Source organism: Chionomys nivalis, chromosome 21, assembly GCF_950005125.1.
Source record: "Chionomys nivalis chromosome 21, mChiNiv1.1, whole genome shotgun sequence".
Classification (NCBI taxonomy): Eukaryota; Metazoa; Chordata; class Mammalia; order Rodentia; family Cricetidae; genus Chionomys; species Chionomys nivalis.
This window is the reverse complement of record NC_080106.1, coordinates 42,964,443-42,990,773: the sequence shown is the minus strand read 5'-3', so window position 1 is coordinate 42,990,773 and position 26,331 is coordinate 42,964,443. Positions and strand designations below refer to the sequence as shown.

General features: G+C 43.8%; 1 protein-coding gene across 1 annotated transcript in view; it reads left to right on the top strand.

Annotated features, from left to right (window-relative positions):
* Positions 1-26,331, top strand: part of Rnf150 (ring finger protein 150) — a 211,656-nt gene that overhangs the window by 113,158 nt on the left and 72,167 nt on the right. The window contains exon 2 of the mRNA XM_057753267.1: positions 16,106-16,356. Coding sequence (XP_057609250.1) covers positions 16,106-16,356 — 251 coding nt within the window. The remainder of the gene's footprint in view (positions 1-16,105; positions 16,357-26,331) is intronic.

The following is a 26,331-nucleotide window of genomic DNA, read 5'->3' as shown; positions in this document are numbered from 1 at the left end:
AAAATGTTATAAGTAAGGACTCTTTTGCCTACTTCAAATATTTAAAAAGACTACTGTTTTGGTTTGAATGAGAAATGTCCCCCATTGGCATTTGAACCCTGGGTCCCCAGACTGTGGCACTGTTTATGAGCCTATGGCACTTTTAGGAGGTGGAGCCTTGCTGGAGGAAGTATGTCACTGGGGGCGGGCTTTGAGAGCCTCACCCACTCTCTGCTTGTGTTCCCTGCTTCCTGTGTGGTCGAAATGTGCTCTCTTAGCTTCCTGCCCCTGCTGTTAGATCTTGCCCACCAGTGTGGCTGTCTGGCTCTTTGAAATCATAAACCAAAATCAATTCTTCTGGAAGCTGCTTTTGGCCATGGCATTTTACCACAGCAGTAGAAACGTGACTGATACAAAAAACAAATTCATACTTTAAGAACCTGGAATCATTGGGTATTTGTGGTATTACCATTGCTGTTATACCGGCATTTAATGCATGCCTGTGAGACATTAACAAGACACAGTTTAAAGTTTATTTGTGAGAGTAAAATACCCTCCCTATGTAAGATAAGCCCCTAAATGACATCTATGCCCTGCCTGAGCTTGGGGAAGTAAAACTATGCAAGAGCTAAATGGCAGTGAAATTCAGAAGGGACTTGCCCCAGAAAAAAAAGAAAAAGAGAGAAAAAGAAAAGAAAAAGTCAAAAAATGCAGGCAGTATGTTTGAAGAAAATAGAAAAAGTATTGATTGAACATTGACTAAGATACAGTAGCATTTGGGGGGGGGCAATGGAAATATTGAAAACCAGGCAAATGAAAAGCTGATGCAGTTGTCAGCTCCAGGAGAAACAGAGAATGGGTAGGCATATGTCGTATGTCACCTGACACCTTCTTGAACAGTATTTGCGTTGAATTAATGCTGTTCATCCCCTGAGGTGTGAGAAAGGAGCTGAGGATGGCAGAGATTAGCATCATCAATACTTCATCCACTGTAGCAGTTTGTCAGTAGAAAGTAGAAAGTGTAAAGTCAGGTGTAAAATCCAGTCTGAAGTTCCATGGTTCCCACCTGATGGCTACTCCACCTGTATAGGATTCCACCTGCACAGGACTCCACCTGCATAGGATTCCATCTGCATAGGACTCCACCTGCATTCAGGACTCCACCTGTATAGGATTCCAACTGCATAGGACTCCACCTGTGTAGGATTCCACCTGCATGGGATTCCACCTGCATAAGACTCCACCTGCATAGGACTCCACCTGTGTAGGATTCCACCTGCATAGGACTCCACCTGTATAGGATTCCACCTGCATAGGACTCCACCTGTATAGGATTCCACTTGCATGGGATTCCACCTGCATGGGATTCCACCTGCATAAGACTCCACCTACATAGGACTCCTCCTGTGTAGGATTCCACTGCATAGGATTCCATCTGCATAGGACTCCACCTGTGTAGGATTCCACTGCATAGGATTCCATCTGCATAGGACTCCACCTGCATAGGACTCCACCTGTATAGGATTCCACCTGCATAGGACTCCACCGTATAGGATGCCACCTGCATAGGATTTCATGGAGTTGCGCAGTCTTTGCATCTGACTAATTTCCATCTGTGTTTTATTTTCACTTGCAATAATTTTTAATAATAAAGTTTAAAATAAAAAGTTACAGTTTAAGGAATGCTAGTCAGAAATGTGGAAAAATATTCAGAAATGTGGAAGCAAACACATAGGAAGCTGTGGAGGAGAACTGGTAGTGAGTGCATGGGTAAAGAGTGTAAAATGTAAGTTTTAAGGCTACAGAAAGCTGGGGGCTTTGATTATAGAAGTATCAAAAGTGGCCCAGAACTGATGTTTCTTCTATTCTTTTGCTGATGGAGAACAAAGGGGGCCTAACCTTTAGCCGGCTACCAGGATAGGCTAGGCTCTGTTTCTCTCTCTGTCCAACAAGTCAGTAGTTGAGATCATAGACAATGAAACCCTCTCCCAGCTCCTAATTCCAATCCTGCCATTCCATTCTCATCCCAAAACGCTGACAGGATGCTTGTAGGCTGTGCCTCTTAGAGGCTGGAGTGTTTCTTCAGTTGCTTTCTGCCAGTTGCACGAACATCAGTAACTTACTCTCACAAGGAGTAGCTGTGTGCCCGTGAAGGTGGTGTGGCCTTTGTTTCTCGCTGCGCTTCAATACCCTTGCCAAGCCTGTGACAGTTGCTTTAAGATGTCAACCCCTTAAGAAGACGGGGTGGCTTTTTTGTTGTGACCCTTTTGCACAGCAGTGACTGTGCCCACTAGGCTGGAAAATATGCTTCTTCTGTGTATGGCTGATCAATAATTCCCGGAGGCAGCGAGGCATGCTCAGTTTGTCATAGAGGAAGAGAGAAACGGGAAACATTACATCAAATATGGTTTATGCAATCCACAATACCTGGAATTCACTTCAGTATCTACTCAGAAAAAGAAATTAATTTCAAATATCTAAATATCATTTTTTAAATACTTGGCCTTCAACTTCCGTGGATGTTTTATATTTCAGCACATTACACTGAGGCTTAGATACTACTTTTCTTCAGAAACACTTGATTTGTACTTAGACTTTGCGAAAATCAGGGGAAATGAGAAGCGATTTCAAATACTCAATCTGTTTCAAATGAACTTTAAAAGTTTTCTGATAACTGAGCCTAGTATTGGGTTTAAATTAAGATCAAATTAATGGGGCCTAAGATGGGAGGATTCATTCCCCTGACCTCAGGGCTGCACTGAGGATGCCAGCAGCAGGGGTCTATAGACGAGCAGAGCGCGATGCCCAGTAGAATACCTAGTCAGGATCATCAGTGCATGGCCCTGTTCAGGGTTCACAACTGCGCTCTCGTCCAGTCAGAAGCAAAGCAGACAGGAGTCTCCAATCACAAACTACACACGGCTCCATCTGTCTTCGGAGCAATGCACAGAGCTAAACCATAAGACACTTCTAAAGAATGATTCTCCTCTCAAATTGAAAATGTGGGCAGAATTCATGCTTATATATGTTTTATCCTCATTCGACACGGTGCTGAGTTACTTAAGGACACGTGCACACAGGCACACACAATGTATTGTGCATATTAGATTTTTTCTATTTATAAGACAAATAAAAATTAAAGGGTCATATGTAAGAAGCATTAAAGTGTTGCTGAGGTACAAACTATTATATAGTATTTGTGACATTAAAAAGCCATGAAGAAAGACACAGGGTCATAGTTTTGTGTTAGTCTCAGTTGCCCCAGAGGTAGAACATTTGTTTGAAAGGTAGTTCCAGGAAACTCCTGTTTGGGTAGACAGAGAAAGAAGGACGCCCAGAAACAGCACACTGTCCAGCAGCCTCTGAGGAACGAGGTTAATGCCACTTGGAAAGCTGGCAAAATGGTGTAGAAAATGTGTACAGAGCTATTCCAGCCCTGGGAGGGAGGCTGTGGTATTTGTACACAACTTCCTCAGTCATTAAGGCTACACCCAGGTGGCAATAATTCAGTGCCCAACCCTTAGTGGTCCGGAAAAACTGCTTGGTCAATGAAATCCAGGCATCGGCAGTTGAAAATCAGAACAGTGTGTCCTGAAAAGCCTGCATGTGGTTTACAGTAGGGTAATGGACCGTATCTGCTCGACACTTTGACTTATGAACATGGAAAGCAGGTATGTTTCCAATTCTGGAGCTGCTTCGCAATACACACTCACTGCCCAACTGTCTCCCAGATCAGACCTGAAGACCTGAGAGAATTTGCTGGTTTCCTCTCCCCTAAGAACTACTGGAGGAGAGAATAAAGATCAAGGAGATGCAGGGACTACTCGTGCACATGGGAGTATAAACCTTGCGCAGCAAGGCTCACAACGCCCAGTCCACACTGCCCATCAGGTCGAAGCTTGTGAAGCTTTGGGGCTAGGAAAGCCTGTCTGCTGCACACCAGGGCTACGCTCCCCATGCTTCCTTATTCCAGCGGCTACTCTCTATCTGACCTTAATATGGCTGAGCTCACAGTCTCTGTCGTCTTACCACAGGGAACACTGTGGGGATTCCCACCTTCCAAACATCAGAGTAGCAAAGCTGACTTTCAAAGAGGGATTTTTCCCGATGTGGATTTTGAATAAGGAAAATCTCATTTCTCTGACTCAAAGGCAGCTTGTTGAATACTAAAGAGACAAATGAATCGGGTAGTGAGACATTTTCTAATTAGACAGTAAATGGGGAGCCTCAGATCATTGACAACTAGACAAAATGTGTAAGAGGGCATTTGCTCACTCTCCTGGTTTATGTAGCATTGTGGGTACAGGCCGTCGTATCTGGAGACCCCACAGAGTCAGAATACCTAGGGCCTTACATTGCAATCCAAGGTTCTTGCTTGTGGATAGTCTGATCGACAGTAGGTGATGTTTTCTCTAGTAGTTGTATGTAAGGCAACATCCAAGTCCCTGTCTTTTTTGGTCATGAAACCGATTCTGACTGAAATGTATGCCTTTTTTTTTCACTACCTCAAGAGAGGAGCATGGGCTTGGGCATTAACCAGTAGCCCAGTCATGTTATCTTTGACCTCGAAGATGAATGTTCTTTTCATCTGCCTTCGAATATCCTTTTGTTGACCAGTGTGGGTGGGATGTCAGCCCTCTGATGCTCCAGAAATGATTTGTGTTAGATTTTTCACAACTTCAATATAATATCTGAGATGATCAGCTTATACAAATAGAAGTTTTCCTGGCGCACAATTTTGGAGGTGTCTGTCCATAGCCAGATAGACTCATTGCTTTGGGGTTTATATTAGGGCAGGATATCATGGTGGGAATACATTGTTTGGGAGCTGCCAACCTCGTAACAGAGAGGAAATAAAGAAAGAAGGTCTGAAGTCCATCACCTCCATGGGTGTGTCCCTACGTGATAGGAGTCTTCCAACCACACTCCATCTCTTAAGCCACTGCTCCCTGATAAAATCATGAACTAAGGAACAGGACATCGACACAGGAGCTTTTAGGGGATTCTTTCCGCTGGTCTGGGTTCCCTTGTCAATGACTGACTGGAGAGTCCTTCCACGAGTCAGGAGTGACATGTTGTCCATAAATCCATGTTTGTTTTCACGCTGATGGCAGTTAATAGAACACACTTTGTTCCCTGCATCTTTAGATCTAAATGCAGGGTTTACACTATCTGTAACGTCTTTGACATTTATTTTAACAAATAATGCAAGTGATGCAATAATAGTTCTTATGTATTGAGCATATCATCTGACCTTGTCCACTTCATCTCCAGTCGGCATTCTTAACTGGGTGCATTGACTGTCATGAGCTACAATGGCCTTTTAGTTTTAAGATTACTGAAGGTTTAATAAATCTTGCAGAGTCACCCAGCTAGATGCTATAGCAGATGATTCTATTTAATTTTATTTAAGATTTGAGGGAGAGAAAAATGTGCTGGAGAATTTTAGTCCCTCATAATCTTCTGTTTTATGATTTCATTAATCTGATCCTAAGTGATATTCAGATATTGAACTTTGGTCCAAACCAAAATTCAAATTTAAAATGTTTTATAGATGAGCAGAAGGATCATGGATTTATTTGCTGTAATGAAAGTGACTCTAATTAAAACTCCATTGTTATAAAACCAATCAGTACTCTGTAATTGATTTCATTTCAACCTCAACCCTATTATATCATAATCGTTACAAAAGCTAGAAATAAGTTATTTGTGAGTCTGATTTACTGATCGTGTCCCAACACGGGCATGTTTGGAAAGTGTAGAACCGTGTACTAGTTAAGTCCTGACCGCCGTTCCCGGGAATGCAGACCCCTTAGAGAGCTGCTGACCTCTTGAGAGCTGCTGGTATTGGTTGTGAAGATAAATCCTACGGTGAGGATTCAGTTACTTTAGTGACACACCACAAAGGACTGTTTCCAGGTTATAACAGAGAACTGGGGTGGCCCAAAGTGTCCTGTGTTTATCTAACAAACCACAGATGTTCCTGTTTTGAACTTAAATATCTTCTGGAGAAATCCTATCAACTGGTTTGCATCAAAAAAAAAAAAATCACCAGTTTGGCTCCTAAATAATAAAGTTTTAATCCTCAATTAATCGTACTTTGAATTTAAATATCCATACCCATACTATGAAGTATATTTGCTGTCAAAACTAAGAGTAGGCTCCCTACAATATCCTTCCTATCCCCCAGTGTGCGAAAACGCAGGGATCCTACCAAAGGTGTCTGGTTCTATGTAGCAGAAGCATCTCCCTGAGGTAGGAAGTCTGCTGTAATACTGGCAGCTATGGGAATGGCCACACTTCCAGTTCAGGGTGGCTGAGTGTTTGGACCAGAGAGGTGTTCACAGTGTGACTGGATGTAGGCATTCTTTTCTAAATAGACAAAGACACTAGAGGTGAATTCTATTGCAAATGCTGCATAAATTAATTGAAGGAAAAGTAAGTTAGACAACATGTAGGAAGGGCATGAAAACACTTCAAGCTTTAGCCCCAGCTGTGTGGGATGCAGAGGAGCCGTTTGGGGTTTGTCTCAGGTGATCTTGTTAATGGGAGCAATAGGAGAAGGTCCGGAGCTCGGCTGACTTCAGTTTTGGCTTGCTCGCGAGTCAGTCTTGGTGTCGGCTGTTTCTGGCCTCGTTTCTGACTCTCCTCTTGTAGGGAAGTTTGTCCCCTCTGTCTCTTGCAGTGCTAATGTGTTCACTAGCTTAGCCCCCCCAGGAGTTCTTACTTAAGACCACCGGGGTACCTGCAGGCATGCTGCAGGAATCAAGGCATCCTTTCAACACAGCACAAACTTCCTGTGCGCCCAGTCTGCACCTCAGGGAGGCAGGCAACAGGTGGGGTTCATCGCACTGCCAGGATTTGGCCACCTGTGTTGTGGCAAGAGGAGGGTGGCGGAAGGCAGACTGATTTGTGTTTGGCACTGGCGAGGTAATGGTAACGGTAGCAATAAAAGCTACCATGTACTTAGTGGTTTTTCTATGGCGGGCCCTGTGCCTGGTTGTTCTATGCGAATTCCCTCATTTCATAGTAGGACGGAGTATTTCCTGCTGCTAGGTGCTTTTCTTCAAGAACTCTTGCAGTCAAGGTCAGTAATCGAGAACGTGGGTGGGAAGGGGTGTGGGAGGTTGTCAGGGAGACATAAGGTATGAGGTCATTATTTGGAAGAAGGGTGAAAGGTCAAGTAGAACAGGACAATATACAGTGCTCATTTGAGCACAGTGATCTTGCATTTCAATGGAAGCTGATGACTTCTGAGGCCTTTCTCTCTGCTTCTGTCACAGGGCAACATGGAGGCCTGGAAAGGCGGAGTTGGCAGGGGAGTTATCTGTGGATAAATGGAAAAGCAAGGGAGTGAAGTACAAGGAGTTTTTCAGTGTGATGAGTCCAGGTAGGGGGAGCAGTCCGCAAAGTAGAGGACATCAGTGCCCAGAGAGCATTGGAAAGACAGGAAGCAGCATTTGGGAAGTTTCTGTACTTGCAGAGTCTCTATTGGAGGTCTGGAGAGGACCAGAAGGAAGGAATTACGGTATGCAGCAGAGGACAAACAGCAGTCAGGGCAAAGCCTTCAGCAGGTGAACTTGTTAATGCTGGAGTTCCAGCCTGAGGAGGTGATGGTTAAACTGGGAATCAAAGGCGTGATAGGAGGAATAAACAAGAATTGGCACTGTTTCGGGAAGGGGTGCTGGGACCATTCCAGGAGAAGGCTAGGGCATTACTGTCCAGACTTTCCATGAGACAGAGAAAGGGAACCGAGTCTGAAACTGGGCCGGGTTGGATGGTATCAGGCAGTTATAGCCATTTATAGTTATTTGGTCTGCAACAAAAAAAAAAAAATATGTGGTCAGCATGTGGGAAGCCTGGGCTCCAGCCGTGCTTCAGGTAAAGGTGACATTGGCCATCTGAGAGAACAGTAGCTCATCACAGAGCCCAGTGAAGGAAGAGGCATTGGTTGTCGATTGCACACGGATGGAGTGCAGTGGATGCAGTCTCTTTCTTCTTAATGTCCTGCAGCCACTAAGCCAAGGCTTTCGACTGAGATTTCCCCAGACACAGTAGATGGGTCAGCATGAACTCAGAGGCAAGCGCAGGAGACAGCTGCTGGCATTATCCATGATGGGACAGGCTGCAGCTCTATCGCTTGAGGAAGAATGGTTTGAAAAATGAGCTACAAGCAGTGTTGACCAGTGCAACCCAGAAGGCGCTATGGAGAGGAGCTAGTGAGAAATATTTAGTATGAGAAATACAGTAATTTGAAGAAAAGCACAGTGAAAATGCTGAAATGTGAAATGGGTAACGTTTAAAAAGGGGAGTGCGCTTGAAAAGCAGCTATGGTTCGGTTCCAAGGTTCCCCAAAGGCTGGCACTTTACTTGTGGCAGTATCTGGGAAGTGGTGGAATCTTTCACCTGAGAATTTGCCGACAAAGCTTCGGCGGAGGCATGTCTGTGAGGGAAGTGGCACAATGGCCCATGAGCTCTCTTTGCTCCTTGGTCTCTCTAAGTGGCTGTACTTCTCTGTCATCTGCTTCTGGCGTGACGGACGTGCATGCCAGGCACAAAGACAACAGGAGCCAGGAGGTCATGGACAGAAACCTCCAATGGTGTGGTCCCGAGTAAACCGTTACTCCTTAAGTTGCTTTATTTCAGCATTTAGTCTCGGTGACAGAAAGGCAATCCAGAAACCCACAGGTCAGCCAGGATGGGAGAGGATAGCGTAAAGGCTTCGTGATGTCCACATGTGAGAACGGCTGACAGAATCATCAGAACAGTACAGAAGTCAAGGCAGCTTGGTGACAAAGAAGATTAAGATGTTGCTAGAGGGATGCAGAATGTGAGAACCAGTCTGCAAAAGTCTCACAGTTTTATAAAATCTCAAGCACTCAGCCTCCATGTACCCTGGGAGCTGCAGCACTTGGCTTTTATCCCAGAGAAATAAAAATTTACATTCACATAAAACATCTACATGAATGTTTACAGCAGCTTTACTCACGAGAGCCCAACACTGACAGCAAACACATATCCATCAGCCGGCTAATGTTGAGAGAGCTGTGCTTCCCAGTCCACACTGTGAAATTCAGTGATTGAAAGGGTCTAAGTTAGTGATAGACGTTTGGGGGAATAGTACAGGCACTATGCTAAGTGAAGGAAAAGTATTCTAAAGAGTTTACGTATGTGTGGTTCCGTTTACATGATAGTCCAGAAATGGCAAATATGTATAGTTTTTAAGGGTTAGTGAAGGGAGAGATGACCAGAAGGGAATCTTAGTGGTGACTGAATATTTCAGTGTCTTCACTGTATCATGGTTTTATTACTCTGTGCACGTGATAATTGTCATACAATTGTGGGCTTAGCTTTAAAAATATGTACATGGAAAATCTTGTGATGTCCAAGTAATTTCTGTATTTGAGTGAATTATGTCGTTCAGTTCCATGTGTTCATCATAATGTAACCAACGAGCAATGGGAAAGAACAAGAAACATGTAGAAAAGGAGAGTGAGGCCCACCAACGGGATAACAGAACTTACAGAAGAGGAAAAAACAGTGAACGATATACTTGAAGAAAACATGAAGTCGTACATTCAGGAAAGAATGGAAGGCCTCAGACTGAATATGTTCATGTGGCACCAAAGTAATGGCTGAGGGCTTGCAAGCAGACATGGTACATTTACAAAGACAGGTAGCATGCAACTTGGGGCTGGAGAGGGAGAGCAGATGTTGCTGAGGAGAGAGGACAATGGCTCGAGAGCGCTCAGCTGCAGCAGTGCTGTGAACGGGGAAAAGCATGGGGACCCACGTGCCATGAGCTATGCAAACCCAACTGCACCGGCAAACAACCGGAAGAGCCGAGAAAACAAACCCAATCACAGTTTAGTGTAGGGTTTGGGGTTTTGTTTGTTCATTTTCATGTGTGTCTGCTTCTGTGTGTATTCACTTACATGTGTGCATGCACACGGGTGTGCAGGTGTGCTTCCATGTGTGTGTCTGCTTCTGCGTGTACTCACTTACATGTGTGTGAGCACACGGGTGTGCAGGTGTGCTTCCATGTGGAGGCTCCGGAAGGACATCTGGAGTCTTTCTTGCCCATCTCTACATTGTATTTTCAAGCTGAGTGTCTCAATCAGGCTCAGAAATCACCTGATATCACCGAGTCTAGGTAGCCAGTCTGTCCCAGAGACCTAGTATCTACCTTCTGAGCTCTGGAAGTCCTCAGGAGTGGCCATTATGTCCATCCAGCTCTTACTGGATTCTGCAGCTCCAAACTGTGGCCTTCAGGCTTGCTGTTTGTGTGGCAAGCCCTTTAACTCCTGAGGGATATCCCAACCCATGGTCAGTAGTTTTATTAGACTATCGATTGCTATCACACTATGTCATGAAACTGATCAGAGAAAATTAGGAATATAGAAGATTTGACAACAAGAACTAAGTTTGATCACTGAGACATTTGTAGCCTCAGGGAATAGATATTTGTATTTTAAAAATACAGATAGAACCCTCTCCCCAAAAAGGATGATCAATTTCAAGAGACTATGCTCCTTGGCTATACTTTGAGAACAACAAAGTCATAACTACCAATAGCTAACTAAAATCACATACTACATACTACTAAATAAGTAACTCTTGTGTTTAAAACGTTTAAAATGACATCTGCCCCTTTGGAATTTTTATGTCTTTCAGCGAAATTTTATTGCATGCTTCTCTTCATTTAGCTCCAATGTTCATTAAGTTTATTCTTAGTGGTTTAATGTTGTCAACCATGCAGTGCAATTTTGCATAGGCCATTTTGCCTTTAGTTTCTCATGGATTAATGTGAGAAACTCTTCGTTATTGCATGTTGACTTGAGTCTTGTGTTTTACTAATTACCTTCTAATTGTAATTGCAGAATTGTGTTGACTTTTATATACATGGTCACTATCGCCATTCTTGTTTCCCACATCAGAGTGGAGAGCATCGATTCCACCCACACCTCAGTGGCCAAACAGTAAGCATGTGGCACCATCCAGCAAGAGAGTACTGCTCTATTCTATTTGGAAGAGCTCGATTTAGAAGTTTTGCATGTGCGTAAATTAAAAATGTTTGCTGGTACAGAAAATCATAGCAGCTTTTGATTTACACAGTGCTTTACGGGTTTTTTTTTTAAAACAGACTTAATTCACTTTTATTTTCCTTGTATAAAAACCCTTATGTGGTGGCCACAGCTGGAGCCTGGGTCCTCTGAACAGAGACTCTGGTGTGGGTTTTCACAAGATGGTCAGTGAATTCCTGATAAGGAGACTTGGTGAACACAGTCTCTTTCCAGAGGTCGGGGGTCAGGTAGCTGTAGGTCTTAGAGATGGCATCAAAGGTGGCCTTGGCAAAGTTGCCCAGGGTGGCAGTGCAGCCCCTGGCTGATGTGTAGCAGTCATCAATGCCAGCCATCATCAGTAGCTTCTTGGGCACAGGAGCGGAGACTATGCCAGTGCCTCTGGGGGCAGGGATGAGACGCACCAGCACAGAACCACAGCGGCCTGTCACTTTGCAAGGAACAGTGTGGGGCTTGCCAATCTTGTTCCCCCTGTAGCCTCTCCGCACAGGGACAATGGAAAGCTTCTTGGCCATGCTTTATGGTTTTAAAATCGCCTCATGCACTCCCCGCTTGAGACTTGACAGTAGTCAGAAACTGACTACGTTTTTAAGTGAACTATTTTAAATGTATAAGTAGAAACTATTTACAAATGAACACTGAGTGTTTTTCTTATAATTTCCTAAATTCTAGATGGCGAACAATAAGACAGACTAGAGCACAGATTAGGGAGGAGAGGCAGGTGCAGAGATGTTCACACACCCAGGTGCATAGGGAGGAGTAGGTGATGGGCTCCCTACAGTGCTTTGTGCTCTGCTGGTGTCCTGGAGATTTTGCAAACACAGAGATTAAGCAGCTGGCTTGAGTGTGTCAGGAGATTTTGCAAACACAGAGATTAAGCATCTGGCTTGAGTGTGTCAGGAGATTTCACTAACAGCGATTAAGCATCCAGCTTGAGTGTGTCAGGAGATTGGACTAACACAGCGATTAAGCTGCTGGCTTGAGTGTGTCAGTAGATTTCGCAAACACAGTGATTAAACAGCCAGTTTGAGTGTGTCAGTAGATCTCACTAGCACAGCGATTAAGCAGCCAGCTTGAGTGTGTCAGGAGAGGCTTTTTGGTCACTAATCACCCTTGGGCTTTGTAAGCTTTGGATTCCTGACATACACACATTTATCAAATAAGAGTGTGGCTGCTGAGACGTGTCACGGATAGCGAAAGCACTATACACAAGGTGTTTCTGCTTCTGGCACTGGGGGTGTCTGTGCTGGTCACACGGTACTGTCTCTAACTGGAGAGGTTTTCCAGGACTCACAGCGATTACTCTGCAGCAGTCTCTCACCTCTCCGCAGCCGGAAGTATGTTTGGAAGGAAACAATATGGGAGACAGGGACTATTTGACCAAAGCAGGCGTTTGGCAGCGAAGTGTCTTGGTGTCATGGCAAACGTGAAATTACCCAAATAGCTTGGTCTATGTGGGTTTTACCCACACCAAATATCTATCTGTGTGTGTCACCGCTCAGACCCAGGAGTCATGGGTTAAAAGTGCTTCAGTGGAGCAGCATTTAACCCTGGACTGTTCCCGGTGCCTCCCAGCAAACCCTGCCACACCCCATCAGCTCTCGTTCCTCTCCTCTCCTGTCTCTTGTACGCCCACAGCCACACTTCTGCTGCAGGTGTGCATCTGGATGGAAGTGAAGATCAGGGGAGAGTGTGACTACTCACATCGGTGCCCGGGTCCCCTCAAACAGACTAGGTCCTCCTGGATTTTGTTCACTGATCAGAATAATTCATCCAAATGCAGTTAACTTTATACCAGGACACCCAATTTAGTGTGTGTGTGTGTGTGTGTATGTGTGTGCACGCGCGTGTGCATGCCTATATGAATTTCTGTGCACCATGTACATTCAGGAGTCCGCAAAGATCAATAAACTACATCATATCACTTAGATCCCTTAGATAAGAAGTTACCCAATTGTGAGCCCTTTGTGTGGGTGCTGGGAGTTGAACTCGAGTCCTCTGAGAAAGCAGCAAATGTTTTTAACCACTCAGCCATCTCACAAGCTCCTAGGCATCCAGTTTTTAGTGACTATTCCCACTGGGATAAATTCATATCCCCAACGCAACTTACTGTACAAAGTATACAGCCTAAAGTACAAAGAAAAACAGAAATTAGTAAGCCTTGTGTCCAGACCAATAGACCTGCCCCATGGCTCTGCTTGCTTTCCTCCTTCCCAGGGCATGTAGTATGTCCTGAAGTACCCACAGTTGTAGACACAACAGGCAGTCACGAGGCACTTAGGTTTAAAACAAACAGTTTAAAATAGTTAATTATACTTTACCCCGCAGAAAGAGAAAATGTTTTCTCAGATCCCTGAAAGCAGATAATGCATAATTCAGAGCCTCGCAACAATCCAAGCTTTTGGGGCCTATTTTTAAAGTGCTGCACTGGATTAAAACACGCCATCTGGTTCCAAAGAGCAAGTCTTAATGACTGTACTGCGCAGGCTCCCAAGTGTGAATTTCTAATAGGAAAACTGGAGACTGGTGTGGGGGCTGGTAGGAAATGGGTTAAAGACTTTAAGACTGAAAGTTGGGACAGGTTCAGCAAGAAGTAGATCAACCTCATAAAACAAACGGTACAAAATAAAGCCGAGAATTTAATGGGAAACTAAATCACATTCTAGTCTCTGTCCTTTCTGCTTGTCCATTAAGAGAACTTAGTAAATACTGTTTTGTCAGCAAGCCAAATATTTTGGTTGCTAAAGGTTTAAAAAAAGGATGGTAAAACTATATGGTTTAGGAAAGCTGTTTTTAAATAAGAAATTCTATGGTCTTGGGAGGAAACAAACCTTTTAAAGAGAGTATCAAAACTGGAAGTAATTAAGAAATATTTTCATTTGGCTGTTAAAATATAAATTTGTGCCTGTCTGAACATAGAAAGCCTCTTAACTTACCCCCACATCCTGTCTTTACAAAAATCTAATCTAGAGCTTTAAATAAGCCTAGAGAACATAAACAAGGAAATAAATAGAAAATCGTGACCCTCTCTCAAGTCCTCATATATCTCCAGAATAATTGCAGCTCTGGGATGAACCCCACCCCCAGGCCAGATTAGTCCAGAGTACAAAGCAGATCATATTTCCGTACAGGCAAAACCTGGGAGTGGCCTTAATCCCCAGAAAAACCCCAGACCACAGGAAGCCATTAGCCAGAATAAACACAGCATGAGAAGGGGCTGCAGGAGGTGGGGGGGGGGGCATGCAGCCAAGTTACAATTCAAGACATGAGTTTCAGGGGCTCTTAAAGACAGCAACAAACCTCGGACACCCAGCAAAGAGCTTGATGCTCTTCTAACACCAATGCAACAATACATAACCAATGGCTAGTCTCCTTTGTGTGCACCTGGGTTGCTTTTTTAATGATGTAAAAATGTGTTAAAGTAACAAATACATGATCCTAAGGGAGTTGACTTTTAAAATACTTAATAAGCTTGTAGGAGACACTGTCAAGGATGTGGGACTGAAACCGTGAATAGAGAGTAAAGTCGAAGAGACTAGTAATATCACCCCCACCACTACCCACCCATACACACACACGCACACACACACGCACAGATGTAATCTGGTTCAGCCTAGCTGAGCAATCCTGTACCACCTGGCTGCCAGACCACAGTCTGCCGGCATCTACAGCAGGCTTTCATTTCCTCCCCGAATCTACAACTCCCTAAATAGTACGTGGGTTTCATTTCGTTTAATCGCCTCAGGTAACAGACTATTTCTGCCTGGATGTAGGATGGTGTGTGCCACTCAGCTTGCAGCTTCTCCTGCAGATTGAACTGTGGGATTCTGTTCCTTATTACAGCCACAGTGACAGGTTGGGTTGGCTCCTTTGAGTTTGGTGTCCTGTGCTTACGAAAAGACCCTGTGCATTAATTCTTAGTCCTCACTGAGACCAGCCTCTCATACAGTCCCGTGACACATATGACTGAGATCCCAGAAGAGAGCCTTTTCCTTCTAACTGTGCAAACCCAAAGGCACTGCGGTGGAAATATATGACGTCATATTGTTTCAGGGTTATCTACCTTCATCTTCCCTTTGCTTCACATGAGAACACATAACCACTTTCATTGAATTGAGTAAAATATGCAGAAAATAGCTCTGAGACCGGTATATCAGTTAGCCAGTCCTGCCAGAGTTCTCTAAGAATCCCTGACTTCTGTTGCTTGGGTAGTCACTGTTGGAGAAAATCTCTTTTTAAAATGGTACTTAGAGATCTGCAACTGAGTGTTTGCAGAGTACGTGAGGGAAAAGGGAGAGAGCTCTGAGGTCGGGGCCGGAAGCTGTGCCTCTGATTCCTTGCCATGGAGTGGAAACTTCTTTGGTTGTTCCTGGGAATCTATGGAAGGGTCCACTTGGACCAAATTCAGGGGTGGTACCTTAGAGAGAGAAAAAGTAGCCTGGGCATGGCCTTGCTGGTGTCTGAATCACAGCATAGTGTGTGTGTGTGTGTGTGTGTGTGTGTGTGTGTGTGTGTGTGTGTAAGAGCATCTCTGGGGAGCTGGTGGAAGGCAAGATGAGACTCAGACTCTGGCTGTTAGGTGTCTCAGCTTCGAAGAAGATTCTGGAAGTGAAATTTTGAGATTTGGGGTTCCAGGGGAACATTGAGTTGGATTGTGCTTTGAAGTTAAAGAACGTTCTTAGAAGACATATTAACATTGTAACAGACAGCAGCATGGCGGGGAGAGAGGTATTTGGGGCCTTAGAGGTTTCAGAGGAAGAGTGAGAAGGCCCATCCTGTGTTTTGATGGAAGTCCTTAACACATGCTCGCAGTCAGGGATGATGGCCGGGAGGGCACAACCTAGAAACGCAAGTTACCTTTAATCCTAGAGACCAAGTGACTATAGTTTGGAGAACTGTCGATCAAAATGATGACACTTTACAAAATGGCATGGCCCTGGCTAACAGAAAGCAATGCCATCTCTTAGTGCCCTCCCAAACATTTCACTCTGATTGCCTCCCCTCGCCCAACCCTCATTCCCGCTTCCTCGCCCCTCTCACCCCAGGTGTGGAAGACATCGTGGCTATAATGATTCCTGAGCCCAAAGGGAAGGAGATAGTAAGCCTGCTGGAAAGGAACGTCACCGTGACCATGTACATCACCATCGGGACCCGGAACTTGCAGAAATACGTGAGCCGCACGTCAGTTGTGTTTGTGTCCATCTCCTTCATCGTCCTCATGACCATCTCCCTCGCATGGCTGGTCTTTTACTACATCCAGAGGTTTCGCTATGCAAATGCCAGGGACAGGAATCAGGTGAGTCTCTCGTTAAGAAAAGCATCGCTTTGTAAACTTAATGCCAGCAACACATACTATGGTATAAATTGTGCAACTCACAAATAACAGGGTAGGATCAAAACTGTCTGCCGACTCCACCCCCAAAACACTGCCCTTCTGCAGTGCAGTTCTTCAAAAGCCTCTCACACTGCTGTATTCTGATGCTTTATTGATATTGCCATCTACAATGCTGATGATTGAGTCCACGCTCCCTCCCTTTGCTCATTTTTAAACAACCGTTTATTTAAATAGATTGACAGGAGCCTAGATTGTACTAAATACTGACGACCTGACTCAAAAATAACCAGGATTGTCTTCTTGGGAACATAAGGGAGGATGAGAATTTTGTTTTTAAAATAAAACTGTTTTCTTAAGTAGTTCATTTTGAACATATATATATAGTATAAAATGTGAATGAAAAAATCGCCTTCCATATGAGTCCATAGAGTATCTTTTAGGGATATTTTATGCATGTCTCAATGCATATGCTTCTATATATAATCATACTTTTTAAAAACAGAATGAGAGCATATTTAACTCTGCCCCTTTCTCTCTCTTCATCATGGAGATTAATTCATCCCAACACGAAATCCAAGAGCCTTCTCGTTTCTCATGAGTGCCCAGCATTGCACTGCCTTCATCATCATATTCATTTACCCAGTTCCCATTAATGGGCATGCTTTCTCTTTCAAACAAGACACACATGTGTGATACTTAGCACATATTTTAGCGTATCTATAAGGTAAATTCTGGAAGCGTAATTGCTAAGACAATAGAATATGTACTTAAACTACGATGACTGCAGTGTTGTCTTCCAAAATAACATTGTTGAGCCAATTTCTATTTCAACAACAATATTTAAAAAGTATTGTTGGGGACAGCAATTTGGCTCGGCAGGCAAAGGTGCATGACTTCAATCCTGATGACATGAGTTTAAGCTCCAGAATCCATAGAATAGAAGGAGAGAAGTGACTCCCACAAAGTAGGACATCCCCCTGCACCTCTTGGAACAAGCACAAGCATATGCACACACATGTATACAGACACACAGATGGACAGACACCCAAAGACACACATACACAAATACATGTTTTTTTTTTAAAGTAGCTTTCCATATCCTTACAGAATGTTGCAGCTTTTTATTGATTTGATGAATAGAATCATTCTTTTCTTGGTTTGTTGCCATGGTGCTGGGCATTGAACCCCTGGACTTGTACATGCTAAGCCACAGCCCGCCACCATGCTACACTCCCAGCTATAACGTTTTAAATCATAAGTAATTCTAACCGTGTGTCCAAGCACAGTATAAAATACGGGTCCCGGTTACATACCTCCTTCTGCCATCTGATGGTCTTTTCAGTTGACTTGTTGGATACTTTCTTATTAGTGTGTATCAGGTGTTTATTGGTCAAGGAAATTAGCCATTTTTTTTTTACAATATGGGGCTACATATTGGGGCTTCCCATTATCTTTGCCTGTATCTGTGGTTCTTGAAGCATGAAGATGTGTCACTGTGACTAAGTAGCTGAAATCTATCCAGTCTTGAATAAACCACTAAAGCTTGTGTAACCAGATCTTTTCTCTGAGCTAAAACTTTAGAAAAAAAAACATTCTCTCTCTTTTACTCCACCTCATTTTTATTTACCTTTTGTAGCTAAATCTTACAGAACTTTTCTTTATGAAGAATGAAGCAGAGGTGCAAAGTTTTTTTATGAAGACCTGCCATTTTTATAACTGGCACTTGCTGAATAATTAGCTTTCCCCTCCTGTACAGCAGCCTCCTTTAGCAATACGAAATACCCCGGTGAGAGAAACTCATCCTGCTTCAATGCTCTCTGAACCAGTCCCTCCGTCTGCCTGTGCCCAGTACCGCATTCTCCCAAGAACTACAGAATTACTACACACCTCCCATCTGGGGATCCCCGTGCTCCCACCCAGTGTCGTATTGCTCCAGTACCGTGTTCTCCCAAGAACTACGGAATTACAACATCCCTCCCATCTGTTTCCGTTGGTCTCCTCTGTTGTGTTAATCTTTACTACGTTTGTGCTTAAGAGTGTGGATTTCATGCCAACCTTCAAAGCTATAGGATAACTCAGGCTAAGTTTATAGCTATAGGATAACTCAGGCTAAGTTTATAACTGGGATGTTGAGCCTCCCAAGTACAGTTTATGTTTTTGCTCTTTCTTGACTCTTTAGTCTCCGGTAGCACTGTTAAACTCTGTCAGTCTGACAGTTTTCTTATGCTTGTTCCCAGTTATTTAAGCATTATGCATTGGCTTAGTTGTTTCTAACTTTAAACATCCTGCTTCATTTCACTGGCATGCATGCCCAATAACCCCTCTGAATAACCTAAAATGGCATGGATGTTAATCTCCCACCCTATAGTATACATGGGCAGGCCGTATATGGCGGTTCTGTTGAATCTATCCATTTGGGTTTCATGGTCTAAGTTGATGAGGACAACTGACCGGGTCTCTTCCTCAAGAGGGCACCAGATCTCATTACAGATGGTTGTGAGCCACTGTGTGGTTGCTAGGAATTGAACTCAGGACCTTTGGAAGAGCAGGCTGTGCTTTTAAGCGCTGAGCCATCTCTCCAGCCCCATGTAAGGGAATACTCTCAATTTAATGAGAATTTTAAGATAAATTCCATCATCTTATTTCCATTCAGTTTTATAGGTTGAGATATTTTCTCATGCTACAAAAGATGTAATTTTGCAAACGTCAACTTTACTGAGTTTTTTTTTTAATTAAGAATGAATATTTATTTTTTCACCAGTGACTTTTGATAGCAGTTCCCAGTGAGTGGCATCCGTTATTATAGTCATGGTGGTAGCTGGATGATTACACGAGTCTGATTCTGTGTCCTCTCCAAATGTTCTGCAGTAGAAGTGCACATAAAACCAGTTAGTCTCAAGGTGGTGAGCGTGGAGAGTGTGTCCAGCTGACTCCTATAGAGTTCTGTATGAAATATATATTTGTACATTGGTTATTAAAAAGATAGTCATCAGCTAACCAGACAGTCATAAATAAAAATATGTGGTTTTTCTGCTCTTGGAGAATCTCAGCAGCCATTTAGTGCTCAAGGAGAGAATGAAATTGTTAGTTGTGAACTAGCTAGACCTTCAATTAGTTGCATAGTCATTTTGGTCACTCTGCTTTCTGCAGGTGGACAGGGCTTGCAAGTCCATTTAGGCGCACACATGCTCGGTGAGACGTTTATTAACTTTCCTGGAATTGCAGTGTGTTATCCCCAAGGTCACTCAGCGATGGGACTGTGATAAAAGTTAGCCCTGTCTCCAGATCAATGTGGACCCTACATTTTTAGCCCCTTTGAAAGAATGGAATAAGAACTTGGGACAAAACATCTTTTGATAGCAGGTGTTCCAGTCTGCGCAACAGACCAGGACAAGTGTGCAGCATCTCCAGAATAAGCAGCGGGTTGACTTGAATCATTTCTTTTTATTAAAGTGTCATTGACCTTCAAAAAGAGTGAGCCTTCAGGTCTTCTTCTTCTTCTTCTTCTTCTTCTTCTTCTTCTTCTTCTTCTTCTTCTTCTTCTTCTTTTTCTTCTCCTCCTCCTCCTCTTCTTTTTTCTTCTGTTTTGTTTTTTTTTTCCAGATAGATTTTCTCTGTAGCTTTGGAGCCTGTTCTGGAACTAGCTCTTGTGGACCAGGCTGTCCTTGAACTCACTGACATCAGCCTACTTCTGCGTCCCGAGTGCTGGGGTTAAAAGTGTGCACCACCATTGCCCGGTGCCTTCAGGTCTTTATAGGACCTCAGTCTGGGCTAAGACAGGAGAGGAGTTCATCTCACGTCAGGATGTGTTCTGCTGGAGGGTATCTGAAGAGGCCCGAGCTTAAATTAGCCTGTCCTAGATGCCCACCTGGCTTCGTGTGACTCATAGTCTTAAAACTTTCCCCAGCTTCTTACATGATATGGACGCTTTCTGTGCTGTCCTGAGATGGTCAGTTCAGTGCAGCTGCCCTTGGGGTGAGATCCCTGGGTGTTGGCAGCGAGTCTTTGACGCGGAGACACAGAACAAGGACTGTAGCTGAGATTGGAGACCAAACTTGACTGCTGTGCCGTGCTTCCTAAAATACAGTGGCAGTTAAAGGTGTCAGTCTGGGAATCAGGGCCAGTGTGGGTCAAAATTTGATGAGACCAAGAGGCATGGACTTACATGAGCTGTTTCTCCTACCCAGGCCCAGAGGCCCAGATTGCCTCAAATATAAGGTCAGAGTGATTGTGTGGGAGGATCAAACAAGAAATGTTTAGCATTATCAGAAGGATGTCAATAGAATCACTGTAACAGGCAAAGCAAGGAGCCCTTAGAAAATAGTATTTAAATGTGAATCGTTCACTTCATATGTGTGTGTATAGATATGAGGATTTTAGTTCTTATGACACAGTTTGAAATAAAATAGGATCATCTTTCTGACTCTCCTCTAGAATTATAGAAAAATGAGGTTTATAAATATAATATCCAGTTAGCCGTGGTAATGCACACACATCACCTCAAAGCAAAGCGTACACCAACACCCTGTCTCAAACAAAAATAAACTTTTAAGAATTTCACTATAGGCCGGGTGGTGGTGGCGCACGCCTTTAATCCCAGCACTCGGGAGGCAGAGGCAGGTGGATCTCTGGTCTCTGGGAGTTCGAGGCCAGCCTGGTCTACAAGAGCTAGTTCCAGGACAAGCACCAAAGCTACAGAGAAACCCTGTCTCGAAAAACCAAAACCAAAAAAAAAAAAAAAAAAAAGAATTTCACTATAGGGCTGGAGAGATGGCTCAGAGGTTAAGAGCACTGACTGCTCTTCCAAAGGTCCTGAGTTCATTCCCCAGCAACCACATGGTGGCTCACAGCCATCTGTAATGAGATCTGGTGTCCTCTTCTGGCCTGCAAGCATACAGACAGACAGAACACTGTATACATAATAAATAAATAAATCTTTTTTAAATAAAAGAATTTCACTATAGATGAAAAATATAATTTTCTTAGAGACTTATATTCCATGAAGCACTCTTTAAAAAAAATCAAACAAAAATGAAAATACAGTAACAATGAAGCAAAAGCTCCACCTTTCAGAGCAAGAGTCCTTGCCACACCAAACTCCCCTAGCAATTATCTCCCAGTCTTCCAGGGAGGGAAGAACTCTGACCACATCCTGTGTGTGCTTTGTAAATGCCTCTGAGAGTATAAATAGTTTTAAAGTTATTTTCTCATTTGTTACCTAGACAAGGGCTCTGCCCTTATGGCCGTGTTGGAGGAGCAGCAACAGAAACACACATCAAAATAGACAGCAGACACCGAGCGAAGGGCCGTAATTACTGTGGCCGGCGGTGGGCTTGGACTACAGTGAAAAGCCTAAGGTGTCAAAATAAAGAGCTGTTTCAAGTTCTTGTGGACCCAATAAAGAACACAAAGATACATTCTAGTCTACTCCTGCTGTGCCAGCCCATGGGGAAGGGGGAAAGACACCGTTTGTCCCTTCTGTACTTCCTCCACTCAAATGAGAACACAACACTCCAGCCTCATACACAAGGGTTTCTGATTCCCCAACACCAGCCAATAGTCTAACTCCGTTCTGACACATTGAAATACTGCTAAACGCCAAGGTGAAGGAAGGACTCTGTCCCACAAGATGAACATCCTAGATGTGAGTCAAGTCCAGATTACATGCTTGTGCATCTGGAAGACAGGTTGTACATAGGGAAGCTCTTGCTTTATGTTTTCCTGTTCATCCTAAAATGTTACGTCTTGGGGACAGCCAGTTTAAACGAGACAGAATGCTCAGTATGGAAGACAGGCTATCGAACGTCTATACCCTGTCCAAAAGGGATAACTCTCCATGCTCAGCAGCCCGGAAATTCTCTGAACCCTGTTTGGGGCTATGTGGGAGCTTCATTACCTATGAAGAAGGGATTAAATCATCATCGTTCATTGGTGATCAATGCAACCTTCCGTCTCTCTCTTTCCCAGGAAGAGCAAGAAAAAGCTTATTTTGAGTACTTATTACATAGTCAAGGCCTCTGCCCCTGCAGGGCTTCTGTTGTAAAAGCATCAGCAGGCAACACTGCACTCAGGGCACAAGCGGTGGTAGGTCTAAAAATCCGCACCTCTAACCACAAAGTCCTGAGGCAGCCAGCCCCATCCTTAGGGACTTTCCAAAAGCCACTGTATTAATATAAAGCCAGGGGTGACTGAAAGGGCTTGTTTTGAATAACCATCCTGGTTCACAATTGCCGCCTCCCATCCTTAAATTGCAGGGATTTGGGGAGCTCAGCCAGGAGCTAAGATAAAGAACAAAATGTGTATTTTCTATTACGTGCCACAATATCACATGGCCTAATTACTGACTCCTCTGTTTGCTCTCAAGAGTGTTCCACTTCGGGTGAGAAGTCATACAGTCGCAATATGTCAGAGAGAAGCAGACGATTGAGGGTGTAATTGGCTCGATTTCGAACATCTACCAGAAGTGAGGAAGGCAGAAGAGGTCCAGTGCGGTTGGTTTTAACGTTGCATTTGGCAACATTAAATTTAGAAGCTCATTAGATATTGGAGCAGAAGTGCCTGGGAGGCTTCTCGCTATGAGGTTGCTCCTCGGAGAGAAGTCAGTGATGGAGAAGTGAATACAGGAGGCATCAGTTCAAGCTATCACTAAGTCATCAGGAAGAGCGGGCTCACCTGGACAATGGGTACTCTGGAGAAGAGGTCTGAGCCTTGAACTTGGGATATGCAAATATGACTTAGTACCTTCCCTAGTCTCTCCATTTTGATGCTGTTACAGTTATGGAGATTGATCTGTTTCCTTGTTCATCATAGGGGTCATGGCTAGCACACCACTAATACAAGAAAATATAAGGAGAGACCAACATGGGAATTAGAACTCATCAGTTTATATCTGGTCTTTTTCCAAAAAGATGGAAGAACCTGTGAGGAAATGTCTATCATCCTTAGAGTCAATGAAGAAGAAGAAGCCACCTAAATGTGTGATTGGGCAAAGAGTACAACATTCTGGTGATAGACTGGGTGAGGGTGGCAATGCCAGGCTGCTAAGATTCTTCTGGAGTGTCTGTGCTGCATTCCTTTCTCCTGAGTAGTCAGACTTCTCAGAAATGAAGGCTTTCAGGAAAGAGGAGCAAACATGACCTTTACGGTTTCGAGTTTGTTTGGTTTTTGTGGGGACAGGGACTGTAGCTCCTATGACTCACCTTAGGGAAGAATTCGGCCTTCTGTGACTTATTTTAGGGCACCAGAAAAGTTCCCTGAAAAGCCTTGCTTCTGAAGCCGCTTCTGAGACCCTCAGGTGCCCCTCAGTTCACAGGGCATTTTTAAATTTTTGTGGTGTTTTCCCCCTTATTTATTATTCCAGAACAAAAAGAACAACAAATACCTCACACTGCCTGGCTCCATGATCACCATGTGATGCAGGATCTATGTCTCAGAAGTTGAGTTTCCTGTGCCCCGGAGGTTGGGTCATTTGTCCTGCCCCGTCCAGGTTGGGTTGCCATATCTGTCCTTAAACACTACTAAAATGGTATTCTTTTTTTCCTCAAAGGAGATAATATCTATCATAATATACAGAATGAGGCTTGGTTTTAAAAACTGCAAAGAGAGAATGAATCTCTATAATAGCATATTTCTCAGAATGATCGGATGGAATTTGTCCTTCCTACCTTTGCAACCAGGTTCTGTAGGGAACCTGACAGATCCAGTCACCCACCCTGAGAATCAAAAAGAAAGTCACCAGGAAGGCCACGAAAGGAATCTACTCCAAAAGGTATATTAAAACACACATACACAAACACACACACACACACACAACTGGGAGGCACAGTCCAACTTCTTTGTCCTGTCTGTAAGGGTGTTGACACACATTCCAAAATTATAACAGAAGGGGCAGGAAGCATATCTAGTTATATCATCTTGGTCAAAATTGGGTTTGGCTGATCTTTATCTCAGAACTGTTTCTCTGCGGAAGTTGAAATCCTTATCATTCAAGGGACAATCAGTTCCCATTTGGAGAGGAGTTCTTTGTTTACCGAAGCAAGCTCCCCATCTGAGACTTACTGTCTGAGACTTACCATTCTTAGCCAATTTAGGTAAATGACTAGAGACAGGCAGGCTCCAATCCCAGAGTCCAGGAAGGGATTGGAAAGACTCGCAAGCTAGTATGTATGATGTCTCTGCAAATCTCAGTCGCTCGTGGAGGTGCAGGAGACATGTATGCAGTATCTGTTTGCGTTTCCCTGTAAGAACACACACAAAAGCCAGGAACTGATGTTGACATGTCCATCTCTATTTCTCTTGACCTTGAGTTTTGAGGAAGGTTTTCCCTCTGAGCCTGGATTTTGAGTTTCAAACAGGCTGCCTGGTCAGGAATGCCTGAGAAGATCTTCCCAAGCCCCACTCCACTCCACTCCAGTGAGAGATGTGCTCACCACACAGCTTCTTGCCTCAGTGCTGAGGACCCACACTTAGGGCTTCATGTTTGCTCAGCAAGAACCTTAATCACTGAGCCATCTTTCCAGTTCCAGATCCTAATGGCTCTTATCTTGGTGTCTTTGTCCTGAAAGGGGAAGGGCTACCAGCTTCAGGTGAACACTTCTTAAAAAATTGACGTACCTATGTGCACACCAATCGGGAAATGGCCCAAAAGTTTAAGATAACAATGGTGCCAGAAATAAAATGAAGGCAGACGTGTGTTGCTCTACCTCACTCTCAGTTAAGCCCTGAGTGTCTGTCTAGGCAGTTGCTCAGTTCCTGTCAGAGCTTTGAGAACCATTTGATTTCTGGGGACTTCCGGAAGGGAGCCTCCAAGGCCTCATGCCTATGACTTTCCCGTTTTCTAGCTCATTGTCTCCGGGATGTTAGTCCTGGGAATTTAGGAAGCCCTCTTCCTAAGTGACCCTTCAGGAAACCACTTGTACCCTCTGGGCTGAGGCCGTACAAATGGTAGGAGCACAGTCTGTCTTTCTAATCCTCTATCCACCAGCTGTCTTGTTAGTCATGATCCTGGGCACCTTAATACCAGCTTGCTTGTCATTTCCTAAATAGACTTCACTGTATTTTTTTTTAAGAAAGGCAGCTTTCAATGTCTCTTTAAAGCACATAGAAAGAGGCTTTTCTCGGGAAGAGAGACTGGGAATGTCTTCAGGGATTGGTAGGTATAGTTCCTTAGCAGTATGCCTAATACGCATAAGACTCTGGATTCAAACTCCAAAACCATACACACACACATACACACACACATAAAACCACACACACTCAAAGTCTATACAATTTTCATGTAGATGTAGACAAAAGTAGAGATAAATACATGGCCAAAATTTAAAGGCATTATTTTCTACCTTTTCTTACACAGCCATGTTTATGGGCATATGTCATTGCTAAAAAATGGATCAAGTGAAATACACTTTTGAAAGCATTCTTTTTACCCAGATGTGGCAGTACATGGACACATACATGCCTCTAACCTCAGCACTCTGGAGGTGGACACAGGGTGATGGAAAATAGCTGACTACCCTGGTTCCCTAGGGAGAGCTGGCACAAGGCAAGATAGGAGGGAGGGAAGAGGAAGAGAGGTGGACAGCTTCTAGTTTAGCTGCGTTTTAGTGTAATCTCTGGCCACTGTTTGAAAACACTATTTTTAGCCTAATTTCTCCCTCACTCATGGGAAATAAAAAATTTAAACTGGGCTTAAACACACCTTTAATCCTAACACTTGGTGGCCAGGGGCAGGCGGATCTCTGTGAGTTTGAAGCCACCCTGGTCTACTGAGCAAGTTCCAGGACGGCCAGGTCTACACAGAGAAACCCTGTCTTGAAAAAAAAATTTAAGTGATTGAATTGAACACACTATTCTAAAATACCATCTACACATAATTGAAAAAATTTCTAAACTTTAAAAGAGAAAAATAGCCAACACTTCATGGTACTGAAAAGATGG